Source organism: Apodemus sylvaticus, chromosome X, assembly GCF_947179515.1.
Source record: "Apodemus sylvaticus chromosome X, mApoSyl1.1, whole genome shotgun sequence".
Lineage (NCBI taxonomy): Eukaryota > Metazoa > Chordata > Mammalia > Rodentia > Muridae > Apodemus > Apodemus sylvaticus.
In genome coordinates, this window is record NC_067495.1 from 29,947,682 (window position 1) to 29,967,579 (window position 19,898).

At 43.2% G+C, this 19,898-nt stretch overlaps 1 protein-coding gene across 2 annotated transcripts in view; it reads left to right on the forward strand.

The window, feature by feature from the left end:
* Nhs (NHS actin remodeling regulator) overlaps nt 1–19,898 on the forward strand; it is a 334,282-nt gene that overhangs the window by 238,214 nt on the left and 76,170 nt on the right. Inside the window, exon 1 of one of the 2 annotated variants that reach the window (XM_052171335.1) lies at nt 13,530–14,021. The exons of the other annotated variant lie outside the window; for it this stretch is intronic. Within the exon in view, the coding sequence (XP_052027295.1) occupies nt 13,796–14,021 (226 nt within the window). The 5' untranslated portion in view covers nt 13,530–13,795. Of the gene's footprint in view, nt 1–13,529; nt 14,022–19,898 lie in introns of those variants that run through there. 2 annotated transcript variants of the gene reach the window in all.

Consider the following 19,898-nt stretch of genomic DNA (forward strand, 5'->3'; position numbering starts at 1 on the left):
ATGCTTATATTCTCTATAGCCTATTCAAATCCTCTGCACACTCTAGCTCCCTCTCTCCTGGGTGTTCAGTGGGAATACCAAGAGGGTTCACTTTTCTGATGGATGCTGATTCTGGTGACCTTGCTAGTGAGCCTGACTACTAGATTTTATGTGTGACTAAAGCCTCAGGCTCTCAAAAGTACAAGCAAGAGGTGCAGAAGACAATCAGTCTGAGTCAGATTCTGGTGCTCCAGTAGCCAGATGCTGAAAGTTGGACTCCAAGCTGGGCAAAACTACACATGTTCCCTCAGTTTGGGGGAATTTAGGCCTCTCAGGAATGTTATCTTTGCTCCCTTTTAGGCTTTCTTCTTATAACTTAGCCTGGAGGAAGTTTTGATTTATTCCTCAAAATGGAGTAAATCACTCCTCTCATCGCCTTGTCTCTGTGTTGTGTTCACCATGAATGGAATCTAACCATCAACAGCTATGATACGTCCATTTCCCTTATCTACATTTTTTTTCCTCTCTGGAAAGCGTCAGCGTTGAATTAGAGTTGAATGACTAATTTTGAAATGAAGAAGTACTTGAAACTAGGCCAGGGGCACACATCAGTAGTCACAAAGTCCTTAGCTTGAATGGTTGCAGAATTCTGCATCACAACTACTGCTGATTTGTGGCAGTTCTGAAAGTCAGGGGTGCTGACAGGGGCCATGAGTTTCCAATGCTGTTTATGCCTATCTCAGAAAGCAAGCAAAATGGCCACCAGGGAGAATTAAGATAATTGTGTGTTGAGTGTTTATTTCCTTGGAAATATGTTGATTTGAAGTATGTACTGATTAAGGTTTTATTTTTCCTTTTTTGGTATGTCCTCTCTGGTCTGGGTTTTTAGTTGCTTCTTTTCTTTTTTCTTCTTCTTCTTCTTTTTTTTTTACACGAAAGACATCATGGGTAAGAAGAAGAGATTTTATTTTGAAGAACAATGATCACATTAACAAGGTGACAGCAGATAAGCTAAAAGTCACTCCATTTTCTGCCTGGAAAAATGTTCTTTGCTGCCAAATTGCCTTCTGCCTCTCTTTGTCTATTCTGCTTTTATAGGAGGGTGGCAGGCCTAGCCACTGATGGACTCAGAAGAAATATCTGGTAGATAAGGTACAGCCTTAATTCATATAAAAGTGGAAGCCTTTGAATTCAATAGTAAAAAAATAAGACAATAGCAATAACAAAACCCCATTGAGCTTCCTTTCTGATGTACAACATTCTTGTGGCTGTGGCTCTTTTTTAGGGCAATAGCATTTGCCTTTTTGCCCTTGGTCCAACATATAAAGCAAAAAATAGCTATACAATTTGAAACTTGGTAAGCGGCAAAGTGTCTAATTAATTGTAAGTTGATAGATGTTTCAGCCTAAATAATGTTCTATGGGTACAGAATTTTCCCAACATGTTTCCCTGTATTGGGGGCAGAGCTGAGGAACCCAACTCATCCAACACTGTATGAAGGACTAGTAGGACCAACCTGGTATGTAATTAAGTCTTTAGTAATAGCTACTTCTAAAACCAAAGGAGCAAAAAGGTAACCTCTATATCTCAAATCAATTGAGGAAAGAGATTAGTCAATATAGAATAGAGGAGGTAAAAAGGAAAAGAAACTTCCTGAAGGATGTGAGATTTGAACTAGTATATATTAGTAGGATTTGTAGGCAGGAAAGATCATCCATTGGTATTACCTCTAGGCATTTCCTTCTTCCAAGTTTTACAGAGTTGTGAAGGTAGAATGAAGTAATGAAAATAAAACACACAGCACAATGCCTGGAACATGATAAAGATGGGGGGGATGGTCCTGGTTTGGATGGTTGGCTCTTGTAAAATTGGTAGGTGCTTTTAGAAGCATAAGAGCAAAGTCTTCAGGGTCCTCATGCAGAGATGGTGTTATCCGTATGGGTAAGTAAAGCTTTCTTTTTCTTTGACTTCCTTGCCTCTAATCTTATTCTATTCTTTTCTGAGGCTGTTTCTCATGTTTCATATCTTGGCATCCTTTGGTTATTATCAGCATACCTCTGGCAAAATGAAAGCAGACCTAACCACATATCAGAAGTTTTTTTAAGTTTGCTTTTTAAAACAAACAAACAAACAAAAAATAAAACCTCACTATTTTTCAATGCAACATCTCATACACTGGCTTGCAATTTCACTTGTGGATGGGTATTGGAATGAAGGGGTTTTCTTTTTCACAATTTATTTCAACAATTTTAAAACATATTCACTCCAGTTATTACTTTCTTTTAATCTGTGTATCCTTTAATGATTTGGTTTAAGTCAAAAAGGAGAAGTATTTTGGGAAAGAAACAATGAAACTTCTTTTTCTGGCTAAGATGGGAGGCTGTGCTGGCTAGTTTTTATGTCAACTGGACACAAGCTAGGGTCATCTGGGAAGAAGGAATCTTAATTCAGAAAACGCTTCCATAGGTTGGCCTATAGGCAGACCTGTAGGGCTTTTTAAAATTAAGGGTTGATATGGGAGCACCCAGATCCCTATGGATGAGAGAGCCCCTGGGTTGATGGCTCTGGGTATTACTCTACGAAAGCAGATTGAGTAAGCAAGCCTGTAAGCAACACTGCTTCATGGCCTCTATGTTAGTTCTTACCTCCAGGTTCATGCCTTGAGTCCCTGCCCTGACTTCCCTGGATACAAACTGTAAAATAAAATAAGGCCTTTCCTCCCCAAGTTGCTTTTGTCACAGTGAAAGAAACCCTAGTTAAGATAGAGAGTAAGTTTTGCTTTGTTTTGTTTTGCATCAGAAGTGATTAGGCACTGTGGTCCAGAGTTGTTCAGTGATGTTGGGTGCTGGATTTTTGGGGCGCCCAATGGTTGGGGAAAGACTAGGATGTTAGTTTTAAAAGTCATTTAGTAAACACTTAGTATGTACTCAGTAGGATTCCTCTAATTACCACTGTAGGTGATCTTCATCACAGCCCTCTAATGCAGGAGCAATTACTATTGTCCTTCCATAGATCAGAAAATGAAGCGCAGAGTATTTACATAACCACTCAAGAATATGATTAAGATGTAGAGCCAGGCTGGAGAGAAGGTTCAGTGGTCAAGAGCACTGACAGCTCTTGCAGAGGTCCTGAGTTGAATTCCCAGCAACCACACGGTGGCTCACAACCATCCATAATGAGATCTGATGCCCTCTTCTGGTGTGTCTGAAGACAGCTACAGTGTCATATAAAAATAAATAATTATTTTTTTAAAAAAAGATGTTCTAGAACCAGTAACATAGAACCACCCCAAAAATCTTTGTTTTTCACATACTGCCAAGTAGAGATCTGAAAATAACAACCCCAGACTAACTGTGGGGGCAGTGGCACGTAAGTGAAAATACTCAATACAATTAAAAGTTCAAAGATGTGCTGGGGTCTATGCTGTACAATCCCCATAAAGAACATCTGAAGTAGAAAAGAGCTTAGTTCTAATTTGTAAGAAAGACAAACTGGGCAGAAGAGATGGCCTCGCCTAAATGTCAGACTGTGAGCTATAAAGAGGAATTCGTTGGATAAAGGCAGAATAAATGTGGTGTGGTGTCCTGTGTATTGAAAACAGGAATGATGCTGGGTAAGGCCCATTACATTCTTTAATTTCTTTAACAACTCCAGAACTTTTTGCTAATAAACTTGACTAAATGCAACTGATATATTTGTTACTCAGCATTGTTTATCAATGACATATTGTTCAAATATTCATTTCCTAGGAGAAGGTTGTAAATGTCTTTCAGGATCATAAAAGGTGATAGATTAACAAGCACTAGAGGTTGTGGCAGGTCAAGAAGTTACTATGCAGGGTTTCCCACATAGTTCCTTGGACAGGCTGGCAGGTCAGCATAAAGAGCTGGTGTTTTCAGTGATAAGAAAGAAGACAGCTTGTTCTCTCATATTTTAACTTCAGCACTCTGGTGAAGATGCTGGGAAGGATTATAATGTCTCCGAACAAAAAAAAAAGTAGATGGTATGATTGCAGCTATTCTTGCAGTTCTTACAACTACAAAAAAAAAATGTATCTCCTTTTCGCAATCAGTCCTCTTTATACCACCACCTGCCTCCCAAAATTAAACAAGAGCCTTCTGTGTCTGGGTAGCCATGAAGCTGCCCTGGACTAACAGCACCTGCTGTGGCTGGCTGGAAGAACTCTTGGACTCAATCTTTCCCGCTTAACGTCTTTCTTTTTGCACTGCAGAACGATAAGGCGTGCACCATGGAAGCTCTATGCATCGGCTGTATTTTTCAGTCACCTTAACTTTGCTTGCATTTCCCAAACACTGCATGTCCTCTTTCAACACCTCTCTATCCATGACTCTGTTTCCACTCCAGAATATTTTAAGACACAATCCATCTAGCTAGCTCCTTGACAGTGGGGGAGCAAGCTCAGGGTTCTAACTAAGAAAGCCTGCAAAGCCTGCTGGAGTCAGGCTTTTGAAAATTCAGGAAATCTCTTGGTAAAATGCCTTCTTTTGGGGAAACATAGAATACTCATTTAGTTGCAGATGCAGAAAAACTGTTTGGGGGGGTACAACTCAAAAGCCTTTTCTCTGGTTTTCTTTTTGCACTTTTTATAAAACTATGTCAGAGCTAACTGAAAGAGACTCTCCTTTTCATTTTTTACCCTTTCCCCAAGAAGAAAAATGAACTAAATTAATTAATTCCTGCAGTATTGTAAATGCCAAATGAAAACCGCCTTCGATGTACGGCTGAAAATACCGCCTGAATAATTATTTGTGTGTTTGTTTAACTAGAGGGCACTTAGGTAGAGACAAATGAAATCATTCAAAGTTCAAAGGCTCCCATATTTGGTAAGAAAAGAAGCCCAACCACCCACATGTTGAGATAGTCGAGTAGTTGACTAATACATTACCTACCAGCATTTTCTTCAGAAGAAATAGCTTTTGCTGAAACTGATGGGAGCTCCAAATGCTGAACATTTTTCCTCTTAAATAAAGTTGGTAATTAACATCATGATTAAGAGTTTAGACTTGGGAGTTGCTTTCACTGTGTTGAAATTCTAGCATGTGACTAAGGCTGAGAATAGAGGCTTGAGGGACTTGGTTGTAGCCATTATTTCTTCCTTTCTGAGATAATTCAATTTGGCCCTAATTTAGTTTGTAATTATTCTTTTCTTCCTTTCAAGCATCTCCATCTGTAAGTTTTCAAAGTGTGTGTGAAAGGGGAGGGTAGAGATCTCTTTCCCTCTCTCCCACCTGTGTTTCTGGTTACTTTGCCTCTTTAAGAGGACAGCTATGGCTATCTATAGCTGCTGAATACAAAGCTGATATCAAATTATTTTTTATTGGTTATTTTATTTAGTTACATTTCAAATGTTATCCCCCTTTCAAGTTTCCCATCTACAACCCCCTATCCCCTCCCCTATCCCCCTGGTTCTATGAAGATGTTCCCTCAACTACCTACCCACTCCTACCTCAGCCCCCTAGCATTCCCCTATGCTGGGGCATCTAGCCTTCACAGGACCAAGGCCCTCCCCTCCTAGTGATGCCAGATAAGGCCATCCTCTGCTACATATGCAGCTGGAGCCATGAGTCCCTCCATGTGTACTCTTTGGTTGGTGGTTTAGTCCCTGGGAGCTCTGGGGGGGGGTCTGGTTATTTAATATTGTTGTTTCTATGGGGTTGCAAACCCCTTCAGCTCCTTCAAATTCTTGAAAAAAATCATAGTTTTTCTTGTAGTTCTCCAGGTTATGCTTTGGTTTTTGTGCCCTTTAAACATATCATCTCTTCCCTTCCTACCATTCCCCAATTATTTCTTGAGGATGATTCTGGTCCCTCATCTTGCTGATTCTTTACCTTAAACTATGTAATTCAACAACATGCTGACAAGCCCAGAATCAGAGAGGGGTATTCAACTTCTAGAACTGTCTGAACTCATACATTCATGGGTCACATTGAGGTGAGGTGAAGGTTTTGAGTTTTGACTAGTCTATGCTCTGGTCTTCAGAGAGATTTGCTTTTTGCTTTTAAAAGGCATCTCTTTATCATTTTCATATTTAAACCAATAAGTTCAACATTAGTGTCTGTTTAAACATATGACCAGGAATTTATTTTTGAAAATTGTATCAGTTAGCTTTTTCCATATAACCTATCACCCCGATACTTAATAGGTAGTAAAGGAAATGAGGACATAACTGCCTCAGGATATGTTTGAGGAGAATGTTTTTTGCTGTGGCTATGAGGGAGAGTATAGCCAGAGGCACATGGAAGGGCACAGATCAGAGAGAGAAAATAGTGGACTGTACACAGCCAATAGATTTGAAGCAAAGCATGAGAGGAGAGAGAGGTGGGGAGAGTGGGAAAGGAAGAGAAGAGACAGGAGAGACAGCCAAGAGAGAGTCAAGGGGACCAAGATAGGAGCCAAGAGAAGAGAAGAACCACAGGGGTGCATGGCCCTTTTGGCTGGGTTCTACCTTATACCAAACAGAGAGGCTAGGGGAAGGGAAGGAGGCCCTATGGCCAGGGTAGGGGGTAGGAGGTTTAGGGTAGGGGCTTGGGAAGGATGAGAAGTGCTCAGAGGGGTCTCGGGTAATGAGTGAGCCTAGAGATCAAGCAAACACTTTGGTGTGTTAATAGGCACCAGAGTGAGCCATTTGTCCTGAGTTTCTTTGGGACTTGACAGGTAGGTTTTCTGTTTAGGGATGACTTGGCTCAATTAAGCTCTATAACACAAGTATATAATACTCCTATACAACTGGAGTTGGTCAGTTAAGGTTTGGAACGTATGCAGGATGGACTCCTGTATATGCCGGGCCGCTAGCAGGCTGTGAGTCAAGCCAAGTGGGTGGGGAGGTGCTTGGCTCAGTGTCCTGAGTCCCCTTTGGAGAGATGGAGCAAGCATGGTTAGCAGCTACAGTTAGCAGAAATTCTAAGATGTGTGTGGTCCAGGCTCAGAATGTGTGCACCATCATTTCTATTGTACTCTACTGGTCAAATGAAGCCAGAAGCTTCATTTGCTCAGAAATAGACTCCACTTATGGATGAGAAGAGCTAAAAAAGTACTGTGACTGTTTCTGAAATCTACCATAAAAACCAAGTAATTTGTCCGCATGTTTTTATACATGTACTTCAAAATGACTTCCAATAATAACAAATCTCGTGCTTGTATTCAAATGGGGGAAGAAAGATGAAGAAATTTCTCATGGCCATGACAATGGACTACTGCCAATGAAATTTCCATGAGTCATAGCAGAATGGACAGCAATCCAAAAAGTTGGAGTAAAGAGAAAAGAATATGAACTTAGGGATCAAATAAGACTGAATTAATTCAGACTCTCCATTACCACCTTTTCTGGATGCCTTTGGGGGAAATTATCTAATCTTTTTGAGCATCAATTGCCAAAAGCAGGAATGATAATTCATAAGGCATAAGGCTGCTTTGAGGACTAACTGAGATTATGGTATACTGTCCAGAACCTAGTAAAAGTCATCTCACAGTAGCCATGTCATTTCACACTAGTTTCTTTCTTTGTGTCCTTAGATTTGTGAATCCAAATGCAGTGGGCATGATGACTATCCTTTGCTTAGAATCAAAACAGCTTTTTCTGTTTCCTTGCCAGATACCAGCCTGTCCTTTTACCTATGTATTATATATCTTTGAGAGATGACTTTAATAAAATATTTTTAACCTGGAATCTTGGCAGTGTTTGCTAACATAAGTTACAGTTAACAACTACCAAAAAAAAAAACCTTAGATTTTGTGCTATAAATTATTTTATATTTTTGAGTTGTGCATAGCTTATTTTTATTTCATGGTCTTAATGGATATACTGTGGAATATTTGGGGAACCCACTGTCATTATTAAAAAACCCTTTGAAATAATAATATTTTGGGGGAAAGCCTCTGGAAACTATGTTCTTTCAGAAAGGGTATATTGCATTTGTGCTGGAGAAGGTTTTTGAAAATAACCAGGAGTTCCAAGTAGCAAGCAAGTTTAAGTCTTTTGGGGCTAGAGGCAGCCAGGTTGGACCAAACCTCTGCTTTATACTTCTGCTCTAATGCAGTCCATAGGGCTCCATTTTGGCTAAATCATCATAATTCCCACCAAAACAGCACAGAACGATAATGGTTTTATTTATTATTTTATATGCATTGCCAGTATATGCAAAGTTTTATAGCTTGCTATAAATCCAAAGGGATTATCACAGCTGTTACTTATTTTAACAGGTCACAATACAGTAGTTTATGCCAGATGGTTTGGAGAATTTGGAGAGAGAAAATTTATTCAGGCAGCCATATAGATACTAACTTAGGTATGCGTGCTCTGAAATAAGTTTGCATTTGTTGTGTTTGTTGTGATAAGAGCTGAGGAGAAAGATCAGTGGTAAAGCACTTGACTAGCATGTGTGAGGCCTGGGGTTCAATCCCCAGTTCTGCAAAAGAAAACGAAAATACTTGTTGTTGTATAAAACATGTATGAATACACAATTCAATATGAATGAGTGATCTGCTTTTATATTTTGGTGATCTCTCATGTGCAGAGGTAGGATAGCAGTAGTTCTAATGGCTGCTACTAGAAGAGAAATTAGCCACATTGATATCCATGGTGGAGACATTCAATAGCTCCAGAGAAGTGAACCTCAGAGGCAAAACTGAGAACCCATCATTGGGCCTTAGTACATTTTAGACTAAGAGAATAAGTCTAAGAAATATCTCCAGGCAAACACAAAGAGTAGGTGGATGTGGTGAGAAAGGAGTAGAGCTGGATTTGGGATTCCTATTGTCACCAACAAGGTCAGTTTGAGATAAAATATTTACCCAGATCTGAACATGTTTCTGCCCTTAGCGATATTGATGTTTATGGCTATATAGTTGTCAATTATAAACACACACCAGAAATAGGAAAAAGTAAATATTGGCAATTGGAAATTTCATTGGAAGGTATTTTGGGTTCCAGGTCTCATAGAATAATAGACAAAAATGAAAGGCCTATCTAGAGAAAGTCTTGTAGATGATTGCTACACCCACCCCCTCTTTAGGGGAAAAAGAGGAGGATCGTTAAGTTCAATCATACTTTTTCTTTTAACAGCCTTACCCTGAAAATTAGACTACCTGGGTACTTAGGCTTCCTTGCAGACTCACTCACTCTATTTTCCCTCTCTTTGGTTTGGCCTCACCGGTTTCTCTTTAGCTAACCATTTCATGGGGGGATGACATTCAGTATAATTCAGACTCCAGGTCTAATACATGGCTGAGTTTTCTTGGTAAATTCTCTGTAAATGCAAGGATAAAATACCACCTCTGAAAGTAGATGAATTTATGTAGCATTTTACAATCCATTTTCCCCAGCTCCTACAAAATAGGTGCCAAATAAGGTCTGTGGGCAGCAATGAAATATTCAATTAAGTAGAAAAGGTAGATTTTTTTAAAAAAAAGATTAATAGTTCAGCATGTAGGGAGAGGCAGAGTTTTAGAAATCAAAGAGTCCATGAATGTCAAGGAATAGAAGTAGAACCTGCACTATGAGATCCCTCAGCACGGCTGGTAGAAATGAAGCTTGGAAAATCTATAGGCTAGACAATGCAGGATTGCCGGTTCCCTTCCAAGCTTCCAATGACTCTAGCTTTCTGGAACACAGCCCTAAGCCTGGAAATAAGTGAAAGCTTACTTGCAAGGATGTTTTTCAAGGCTGTAAATAGTTGTCAGTGAGCCCATGCATTTCATCCTGAAGGCTCTGACTTGGACGATTAGTTTTTTAGTGGACAGATGTCACCCAGCTATGGGTATGTTTTGGAGCCAAAGAGATTGAGGTGGAAAGTTGCTCCAGGTAAATATGAGGAGGGAGTATGTGTGATGGGAAGAGACATGAACTGGGCCCAACTGTGGATTCCAACTACAGGGAAGGAGCTAGGAGGAAGCTGAGAGGAATGACAGCTGAGAACTAAATATCAAAGAATAAGCTTGGAAATCCAAAAAGTGTCTTAGAACTGTGTTACCATAGAGACCAATAATAAGCCTTCTTAATAAAGACCCTAAGTAATCAGCAAAGCATTAAATTGTGTTTTCTATCGTCTGATTAAAGAGATAGGAAAATGAATTTCTCAAGGTAGGCAAATTCTGGAATCAAATCTCTAACATTTCAGTGGCTTATTTCTCACTTAGCTAAGTCTAATGCGGGTCATTGTATAGCCATTTGTGTATCCATCTTAGGGCTCCATTGCCCCCCCCTCCCTGAAGCCTCTATTCAGCCAGCAGAGAAAAATATAGTTGGGAATGGGTAGGAGTTTTAAGAGCCATGCCTGGAGACACGCGTTACTTTTACCAGGGTTCCATTGGCCAGTTTCTCTTCTGTTCCAAATCTTGTGCTGGATAAAGGACTATAACCTCACCTGGGAATAGCAATATCAGACTAGTGAAAAGGAAGATTTGTGTTTGAGCCACAGTGTCGGTCAGAGATTTACACACAGGGGCTCATGTGTGGTTCAAAAAATGCCTAGTTTCTGTGACTAGCACCAGCATTTATTGGAACATATGCATTTTGTGGCTGCCTCTGAGCTACCATGACAGACAAGAGTGGTTTTAGCACAAACCACATGACTTGCAATGCCCAAAATACTTTCTGGATGGCCTTGTTTAGAAAAAAAATTGTTAGCCCTTGTTGTAGATCTTCATCAGCCTAAGAGAAGAAACAGTTATAATTCTTTCTTCTGAGATCTAGTGTCCTTGGCTTCCAATACAAATAAGTATGACACCCACATGGACTTGGGTATAAGCGAAGTTCTTAGAATGTTAGCAACAAAGGGGATCAGTCTCTGTTCTGTGTCTTCTAGCAATACTTGGGCAGTAAGTGTTTCTATTTGAACCATTGTGCCATAGGAAACTTCAGGTATCCTAGCTACAGGACATGATAGAGAACCCCCAGGGAAAGCTACACAGTATAAACACTGTGTGAAGACGGAAAACACGTGGAACAGACCCACCTTTACTGAGCTTTTGTCATGTCAGGCGCTAACATCATGTTTTGTAATCCTCGTATTATTTACTCTCTTAGCAGCTCTCAATTAGATTTTCTTACACTCATTTCACAAGTGAATAAAGCCACGTGTTGAAGAAGTTAAAGAATGTTCCCAAAGCCACACTTGCTAGTAGATATAGAAGCTACGATTCAGGCACAGGTCCTTTTTGAGTTTCAAAGCTCATACTTGATTTCTTTAGACTTGATAAAAACCCTGTTCAAATTTAAATAATCTAGTCATATTGATTCCATCACCACTATTAAGGACCATCTAAGTATTGGACATTTCAATATGAAGGGACAACGAATTGGCTATTTTCATCACCATTTGCAGTTCTGCTCTCTTCATTGTCAAGGTTCTCCCTTGATGGAGCAGCCCTGAAAACCTAGAGCAATTAGTGTATCTGCTTGGACTGTGTGATTACTGACTTGGCTCTCAGCTAACTGTAGTCTTGCCCGGCATTGCTGTGGAGGGCAGCCATTTTGTTCACCCTTACATAAATTTTCTTCTCAACACCCAGGAAATCAGCACTCACATGTGAAAGAGCCTTCCTCCCATTGAAGTTGGTCTGAGAGCTTGCTACCATTAAGACAGATGGCCACTGAACCTTGCCCTCGGTGGGATGCAGCAAGCTTGGGCAGGGGCTAGTGGAGATTATACATGATGCCCTCCTCATTGATTCATCCAGTAAAAGGGCTAACCAACCAACCAAAGTAATCATCCTCGCCTTTTTTCTCCCCATTTCAACCCTCCCACGAGTGGCTATTTCCCCAAGGCTTCCCAGATCAGGTTTGCCCAGACAAACACTAATATCACTGTAGCATGTGTCATTGGCATTCTTGACTGCATTGTGATCCTGCAATTCTGTCATTCACTAGCTTCTGATGTGGGACCTGTCCCCATCCTAACCTGCTTCTCTGACCCAGCTATCTCTTCCTCTCTAGCCACCTCTCCCTTTTCCTGCTTACCCTTTAAACTTCAGGGTTCATGGTTCACTGGGAAAACGGCTGCACATTCTCTTCCCCCATCTTTCTTGGCCTGGACACCCTGTCTTCCATGGGAACTCCAGCCAGATCCCCTGTCCTTGCTGGCTGCTGGAGGCCCTCCAAGTCGGTTGGCATGAGCAGGAGGAATGCTGCCAACGCAGACTAACTTGGGTTCAATATGATTCTTCATGTGACCACAATCATTAATTCATAGTAATGCCAATTAGGAAATATTTTTTACTCAGTGCTCCTGCATACCGCGTGATTTCTTGTGACCTTGCCTCACCACAACTGTGATTTATGCAGGAGTTAAAGGCCCCATGGACAGAAGCTTGCTCTTATATGCAAATTTGCCCAGGGCATCAACCTCCCCATTTACAGATAGATAGCCCAGTCAGAAAATAGTCAAGTTTCCCCTAAACGAGTTTCAAAAGCCTCAAGACAAATGAGCAAAACCGGGCATTCCACAAGGCATCTTTGGATAATTTCATTCACTGGTTTCCTCCTTGCTATATATTAGATTGTATCTCATAAGCGTTGTTTTAAGTGGCCCTAAATGACTGTGCCTTCTGCACTGGCTTGTTATATATAGAACCTGCCTGCCTAAGGCATAGGCACACAGTGTCATGGTTTTTAATCCTGATTCAACCTCGGAGCTGGTCTAGTAAATCATCCTTCCCTGGAGATTAATACAGGGCTGCAAAAGCATTGTCCTTGCAGTGTGTTTAAGCCAGAGAAGAGTGAGTTGTGTCTAAATGTGAGGCTTCAGAGTCCAGAGATGAATGGGGGGAGGGGATGCAATGTCAATTTTTTTTCTGCCCCTCTACCCCTATTACATGCCAGCATGTGCCATAGCTTATCTCAGTGCTTTTGCCCCAGAAGGAAGGCTTGCCACGGTTGGCTTCTCCAATCCTTCTGCTATGTCCAGAGGCTGGGGACTGGGATGTGAGAGGGGAGCCGCGGGGGTGCGGTGCTGAGCAGCCGCGATGGGTCCAGCCTGTTGGTGATGTGCAGAGTCTGCTACCACTCTGGGTATGGGTATCGCGCAGACCCAGCGGTCGCGCTATCACTCAGGTACAAGAAATCCGGATCCGGGATCCTCCGCAACCCCCAGCTCGTGGAAGCGCACAGGCAGATTCCCGCGCGCCACCGAGTTTCGGGCTAGGGGCTGAGACCTGCAGATCACTGCGGCTGGCAGCAGGGGACAGAGTCTTTCTATCCTGGTTCTCTCTACCCCAGCGGAAACCGGGGATGTTCGCGGAGCCAGGCAGCAGTCTGCGGAGCATTGGTGCAGCCTTGCCTGCTGCCCGGGAGGTTTGGCTGCCGCAGTCCGTCCCATTCACTGGGCTGTAAATCGAAGCTGTCTACGCGGGCCAGGCACTTGATCCCAGCGTGGCCCCGGGGCGACGTCCCGCCCAGGTCTCCCGGCACCTGATTTCCCAGTGGTCAATTAGGTGGCTCAGCCTGCAGCATTGAAGCAGTGGAGGGGCCAATGCCCCTGCTTTGATGGAGCGCGCCGTGCGCAGAGACCTCCCCAGTCGACTTCCTCATCAGAAGGCAGCATCCATTCATAATTCTCTCTCTGCCTGTGGACCGAGTTAGACTGGAGCCGGGCATGGATTCCTGTGATCTCCCTTCTTGCATCTGAAGGAGAAACTAAGATAAAAGAAAAAAGGAAGGGGGAATGCGGTCATAACGCAACAAGGCGCTGAAAAGCCCCCTCCCTCCCCGAGAGGCCTCTCCTTTGCGGGGAGAGGAGAAGAGGCAGATCCCCAGCTCAGCGCCCCAGCTAGCTGCTGCTTCGCTGCGGAGCCGGCACGCATGCCTACCTCACCTGACGGCCGCATTCCCGGGGAGCCGGCACGGGGCCCGGCGGCGCGCCCAGGGCGCACGGGCGGTAGGATTTCTGTACCTGGCGAAAGAAGCACGGGCGGCTTGCCCAGGGCCGAGCCTGAACCCGAAAGGACACCCGGGGAGGCTAGCCTCGGCGCTGCACCCCACCGCAACCCCACGGGATGCTCCACGACTCGCAGCCCAGGCCACGCGGGTGTGTGTGAGAGGGGACCAGCTTGGGGGGAAGGGATATGGGTAATTGACATAATTTTAAACTAATTTTTCACACCTCTGGGTTGTGGGTGAACTTGGGGGTGGAGGAAGCATGGACCGCAGCCCAGCCGCGCGCTAGCGGAGAGGAAATCCCCGTGGCTGAGGTCTGTGAGAGCCTGATCCCCTTGGCAAAGCTGAGTGAGGGTGAGCAGGCGGTCAAGGTGGACCGCACATAGCTTGGAGGGACAAATGGAACAGTGTAGGTGTTCAGGGACATTTATTATTATTTTTTAAAAAGCAGATTGCAGCTGCAGCTTTGAAGTTTGCCGCCTCCTCCCCACCCCCCTACCCCCATCTCGGGTTTTGGGGCGGGGCGCCACTTTTCCAAGCTGCTGTCCAGACCCTTAGCAACTGGGTGGAGGGGTCTGCAAAGGCTGCAGTATCTGGTCTTGGGCTGCCTGAAAGGGACATGGGGACTTGAGGGCACTGTGAGTGGAAGAGTGCCCTGAGGTCTGGCCGTGGGTGAGGGTGCTCTAACCGCTGTGAGAAGTCAGGGATCCCACTTGGGGTTCACTCCTTTTTTCCAGCCTTGCTACTTAATATTGGGTGACATTTTGCCTGTGCAGGGGTTCGCTGAGATGGAGCTGTGGCGCTGGGAGGCAGAGGAACTGTTAGGATGGGCTAGAGAGCAGAATTGAGGGAGCTGGAGCTTTTCAGTTTGTAGCAGTGTTAACCCCATCGATTCTGTTCCCTTGCCATACCTGTCCCAGGAGGGCACCGTCCATGACCATATGTATAGCTGTCTGGCTGATTAGCTTTACTGGCTAGTGAGCCAATGCTGGACCAAGACAGGAATGTGTTTGCAGTAAAAGAGCAAAGCCCTACTGGCCTCCCTCAGGGGAAGGCTGGGCAGACCTGGCCGTTGTGGAATGGTGTTCTGTCATAGTGTGGTATGCTCTGGAGTTTGGAAGCTCTTGTTTTATGGGTTTCCTATTTTGCAGTTGTGTGCCCCTCGGTCACCAGTTTGTTTTTCACAGCTGCATGTGAGCAAGCAAGGCAAGGATAACAGCATCTAAAAATAGCCCTGCGGCTGGAGATGCAGGCTTGCTTTGACCCCACCATTCCAGGGCTGGGGTCTCCCTTCCCAGTTGCCTGGTGGGAGCCAAACTTGAACTGCCAGATAACCTGAGTGGAGCCACGCAGGCTCCAGGCTGAGGTCAAGGCTGGGTGACTGGAGTGCTGGTCTGTGTGAAAAGGCAGGATATCTGCCGAGCCTCATCTCTTCCCGTGGGAGACCCAGAGCAACTTGGCTGCAGGATTGGAGGATGGGAGCCTGGAAAGGGATCCCTTCCCTGCCCCCATCGTGGACATTTGGGCTTTACATTCCCTCTGAGTAACACCCAGCACTATGCATGGGGCTTCCTACTCTGTGTTTCAGGAGCCAGCAGGCCACTCCCCCCACCTTAAAGGAGTTGGGCTTTGAATGCAGGGGGACCAACGGGTCCAGGCAACACTTAAATCATGCCAGCTTCCTAGTGTAGCCAGGGTACCACTCCTTTCTTTTCCTGTGTTTCAGAGGTAAGTTGGCCTTTCTGGGGGCGGCTGCCTTTAGCTAATGGGGCAGGAGCCACATGAAATGGATTCAGGAAAGGGCTGGAGATAATAGGCAGCAGATAATAGGAAGTCCAGCCCCTCTTCTAGGATTCCTAGATCTTGTGACCCTGTTGGGCCTCTCCCATTATTTATTTTCAAAGGCTCCATTTCTCCCACTTTCAATTTTCTTTGGTGCAAGGGTGACAGATTCTAGCTTTAAATAAAATGGACTCTGTATTCCCAGTTTGGTTGAATAATGGGAATTATTTTGCAAGAATTCACTGGTGATCGCTGCAAACTGGTGATTGTTTATCTATCAGTTTATGTACAGCAAAAGAAACAAATGAAAGAGCAAAGGTGTGAAGGTCCAGGCACTGTCTCACGGTTGGAGGCTGAACCTCTCTGGGTGGATTTCTCTCTTTTCTTTTAAAGTGAATGTTGATTTTGAAACTTTACCTTTATTTTCTGTAGGTCATACCTGTAATCCTTGGGAAATATTAAGATATCAATCTTGATCTAGAGGATGAGACCAGACAACAGAACACCCAAGAAATGCATCCTTCTGGTCTCCTGGTAGAGTCTTACAAATAACAACTGGTATTTCTTAAACACTACTCTCATGTTTTAAGTCCCTGAAGAAACGCATAGGGTAGATGAATGATTAAATGCAACCCAGTGGTCCAGAGTGTGGGTGGCCTTCTGTGGCCACCTTAGAAGAGTAGAGGCTTAGATGCAGAAACTCAGAAGACCAAGAACTTGGAATTCAGATTTCCCAAGTCCACCCCATTGGTTTGGCTCAACCTGTAGCAAATATGATGCCAATGATCTCTTAGTTTTAGGTTGAAGATCAGTTTCCTTTTGAAATTAAAACCTGAATTAGCAATTAACTAGAGGCCTACAAAGAGCATATCATGCAAGGAAGGCAACATATAAACCCCAAATCTCAGACAGATAATCCAGCATTCTTGTATAAATAAAGTCTAATCAGCTGTTGAGTTTGCTATGATAAGCAGCCTAATCTCATCCATTTTTGTGGCTTTCCCATTCTTTGGAGACTTGGACTCCCTGCTAGGTCCTCTGCACAAGTGGGCAACAGAAGAAATTGAGATTGTGGAAGAACCACCCTGGAAGGAGCACTCCTTTTCCAGGACTATGGCTAGAACTCAATCACATGACCACATTTAATTTCCAAGGGCCCATAGTCTGTGTGCAGTCTGTACATTACTAACACAGTCTCTTTTGTCTTAAAGAACCCTCTCACTCCCTCTATCTCTCCTTTGGAGTGTTTGACCAAATTCAATGCAGATCTCCATCTTAAAAATCAATGGTCATTTCATTCTCCCCTTTTCATGTCAAAGAGATTTGGAAAGGTGTAGAAGCATAAGGTTCTCAGAAGGACAATCTGGCTCAGCCTCTTTAGGCAAAGTCCCCATCATTAGTTCCATCTTCTAGATAACTTTTTCCCACACTGCACAGTTGATTTAAAACAGGGCTGGGGAAAGAATCTAGATCCACTTTTCTTGGCTCCCATTCCTTCCACCATGCCATACTGACCCTGCCCTCTTAAGAGAGCAATTATATAGGATATAGTCTTTGAAAGCTGGCACCCTTTCCTAGTGTGCAGTCACTAAAAGAGCTATTTATATGATTTAAAATCCATGTACAATTCTTCCCAGTTCCTACAGTATAATCATTTACAGTCAGGCAAAGAATAACCAGGCATTAATATATGCTCCACACATATATTAGTTCATTCAATCCGTGCAATAATCTTAGAATCAGGAAATGTTATTACTCCCATTCACAGGTGAGGAAATGGAGGCATAAAAGACTGAGTGGCTTGCCAGAGGTTTCCTGGTTAATAAGTGACAGACTGGAAGCTTGATTCTGAGCAGGACAGCTCTGGTTTATTTTACCCCATGTCTTCTTTAATCTGTTGGATTTCTTGTTTACTCCTTTTTAGAGGTATAAAATTGGCATAGAGCATAATACTCAAGATTTAACATTCCTTGTCTCATCTTTTAGTTGAGTGACCTTGAACATGGGTGGCAGGGAGTTATTTGTAAACTTGCAGAACCAGGGCTTTGGGCTTCAAGCCTATGAAATTAATACTAAGAACTGAGCTACTCAGTTATGGAAGAAGCACAACCCCAGCTCTAGCAGCCTAGTGAGGCCTGCCTCCTGTCTCCCTTCCTCCCTCCCTTCCTCCCTCTGCCCCTCCCTCTCTCTCTCCTTTCCTTTTCCCTGTTTTCATCATCGCTGTGTAGATAATGACTTGTGAAAGAACTCAAAGTTTGTTTATCTTTGAGAAGTGCCACTGGATGAGAAAAGACTGCTGTGGGGTTGGGGAAGTAATGAGTGGACATGGTGGGGTGAGTAATTGACCTTGAGATTGCTACTATTTGGGATTCTTCTTTCTGCTGTTGCATGAGAAACCACCCCAAGCTTTACTGGTTTAAGTAATCGTTATCCATCTTTTGTTGAATTCTGGGATGAACTGAGCTAGCTGTTCTGGCTTGGCTTTCCTGTGCTAGGTCAAATGCCATGTCACCTGAGGACTAGATTCAGATGACATTTGTCCAGGTGACTGTGCTTCTGTCCCCTTTTCTATGCATTTTTAGGGCTTCTCCCTCTCCACTTGATTCTCCTGCAGAGTAGTTGGATGACTTACCTGACAGCTCAGGGTCCCTGAGAACATAATAGCAGAAGCTGCCAGGCCATCTGATTAAGCCCAAGGCTAGTTTTGCCATCAGAAAGAAGCAAGACCCAGGTCCAAGAGAAGGAATTAATTGATATCATAAATACCAGGCACTTGGAAACAGATTGCCACAGGGGTGAAGCCTGGATTTACAAATTCAAGGCTTCCCAAAGGTCTCAGGAAGAGTTTACTGTATATTGCAAAATATGTAAAATAAAATCCATTCGTTCCACTTAATGAAGCGGTACTATTATACATGCTTGGTTCTTTCTCCATTCCCAAACTAACGAACCATTTATACCCTAAAGGAGCACAGAAGCCTGCAGTAAGAAACTGAAGTGTGTGACTCTTGCCTCATCTCTTGCCGTGTCTCAAAGGAATCCATCATAAAAGACACAGCAGGACCCTAGAGAGGTGGCTTGGAGGTTAAGAATACTTGCTGCTGTAGAGGACCTAGGTTCAGTTCCCAGCACTCATATATAGAAAGACTCATAACCAACTGTGACTCCAGTTCCAGAGGACCCAATGCCCTTTACTGTTTTTTTCAGGCACCTGCACACAGAGTGCACACATATACACTCAGACATTTTTATTCCTTTTTTTTTTCAGGCAGTGTATTTTGATCATATTCTTTACCCTTTCCCATCTCTTCCCAGATCTTCCACACCTCTCTACCCACGCAATTTCATGGTTTTTTTATTTTCTCTCAAAAAATGAAAAAACAAAAGCAAGAAACAAAAAAAAAATGAAATTGAAACAAGCAAAAAAAAAAAAAAAAAAAAAACCCAGTAAGACAAAACAAAAAGTGCATACAAAAAAAAAAAAAAAAACCCTAAAAGCATGAAGTCAATTCTGTGTTGAACATCTACTCCTAGGCATGGGCCCTGCCCTGGAGTGTGGTTGATATATACGCAGTGACACTCTATTGAAGAAAAGTGATTTTCCTTTTCCTGGAAGGTTTGATTGCAAGTAATTTCTTGATTTGGAGTGGGATTTTCTATACACTTCACATTCTTCGTGCTGGGATTTTTGTCTGTTTTGAACTTGTACAGGTTATGTGCATGCTGTTGCAGTTTCTGTGAGTTCATATGTGTATCAGTTCTACTGTGTCTGGGAAACACTGCTGGCTCTGAGTTTTCCTATCTCCTCTTCTCCATACATCCCTGAGCCTCGATGGGAGGGGTTTGATGCTAGCTCCCATACAGCAAGAAGAAGCTTCTCTGATGAAAGTTGGGTTATGCTCTAAACTGTGGGCATAGCAATATGTCATTAGGAGTCGTTTTATTGCTACATTCCTTTACAAAATAGTAGTTGTAGGTGTTCTCCTAGTCCCATCACCTCTCTTGTCTCAGATTATCAGCCACTTTTGCAGGGAAAGAGATAACAGTGCCGACTTTCCAGAAAATTACAGTTTTTGAAAGTTGGGAGTGTATCAGTTGAGTGAGAAGGTAGGACTATTTCTGATCTTTCAGAGCAAATCACTTATTGTGAGGGAACTTAGCATGCACGTTGGAAGTCCTTGCTACCTCAGGGGATATAGCTGCTTTCATGGTTTAATTCATGTGGTCCAATTCAGATTATTTTCCC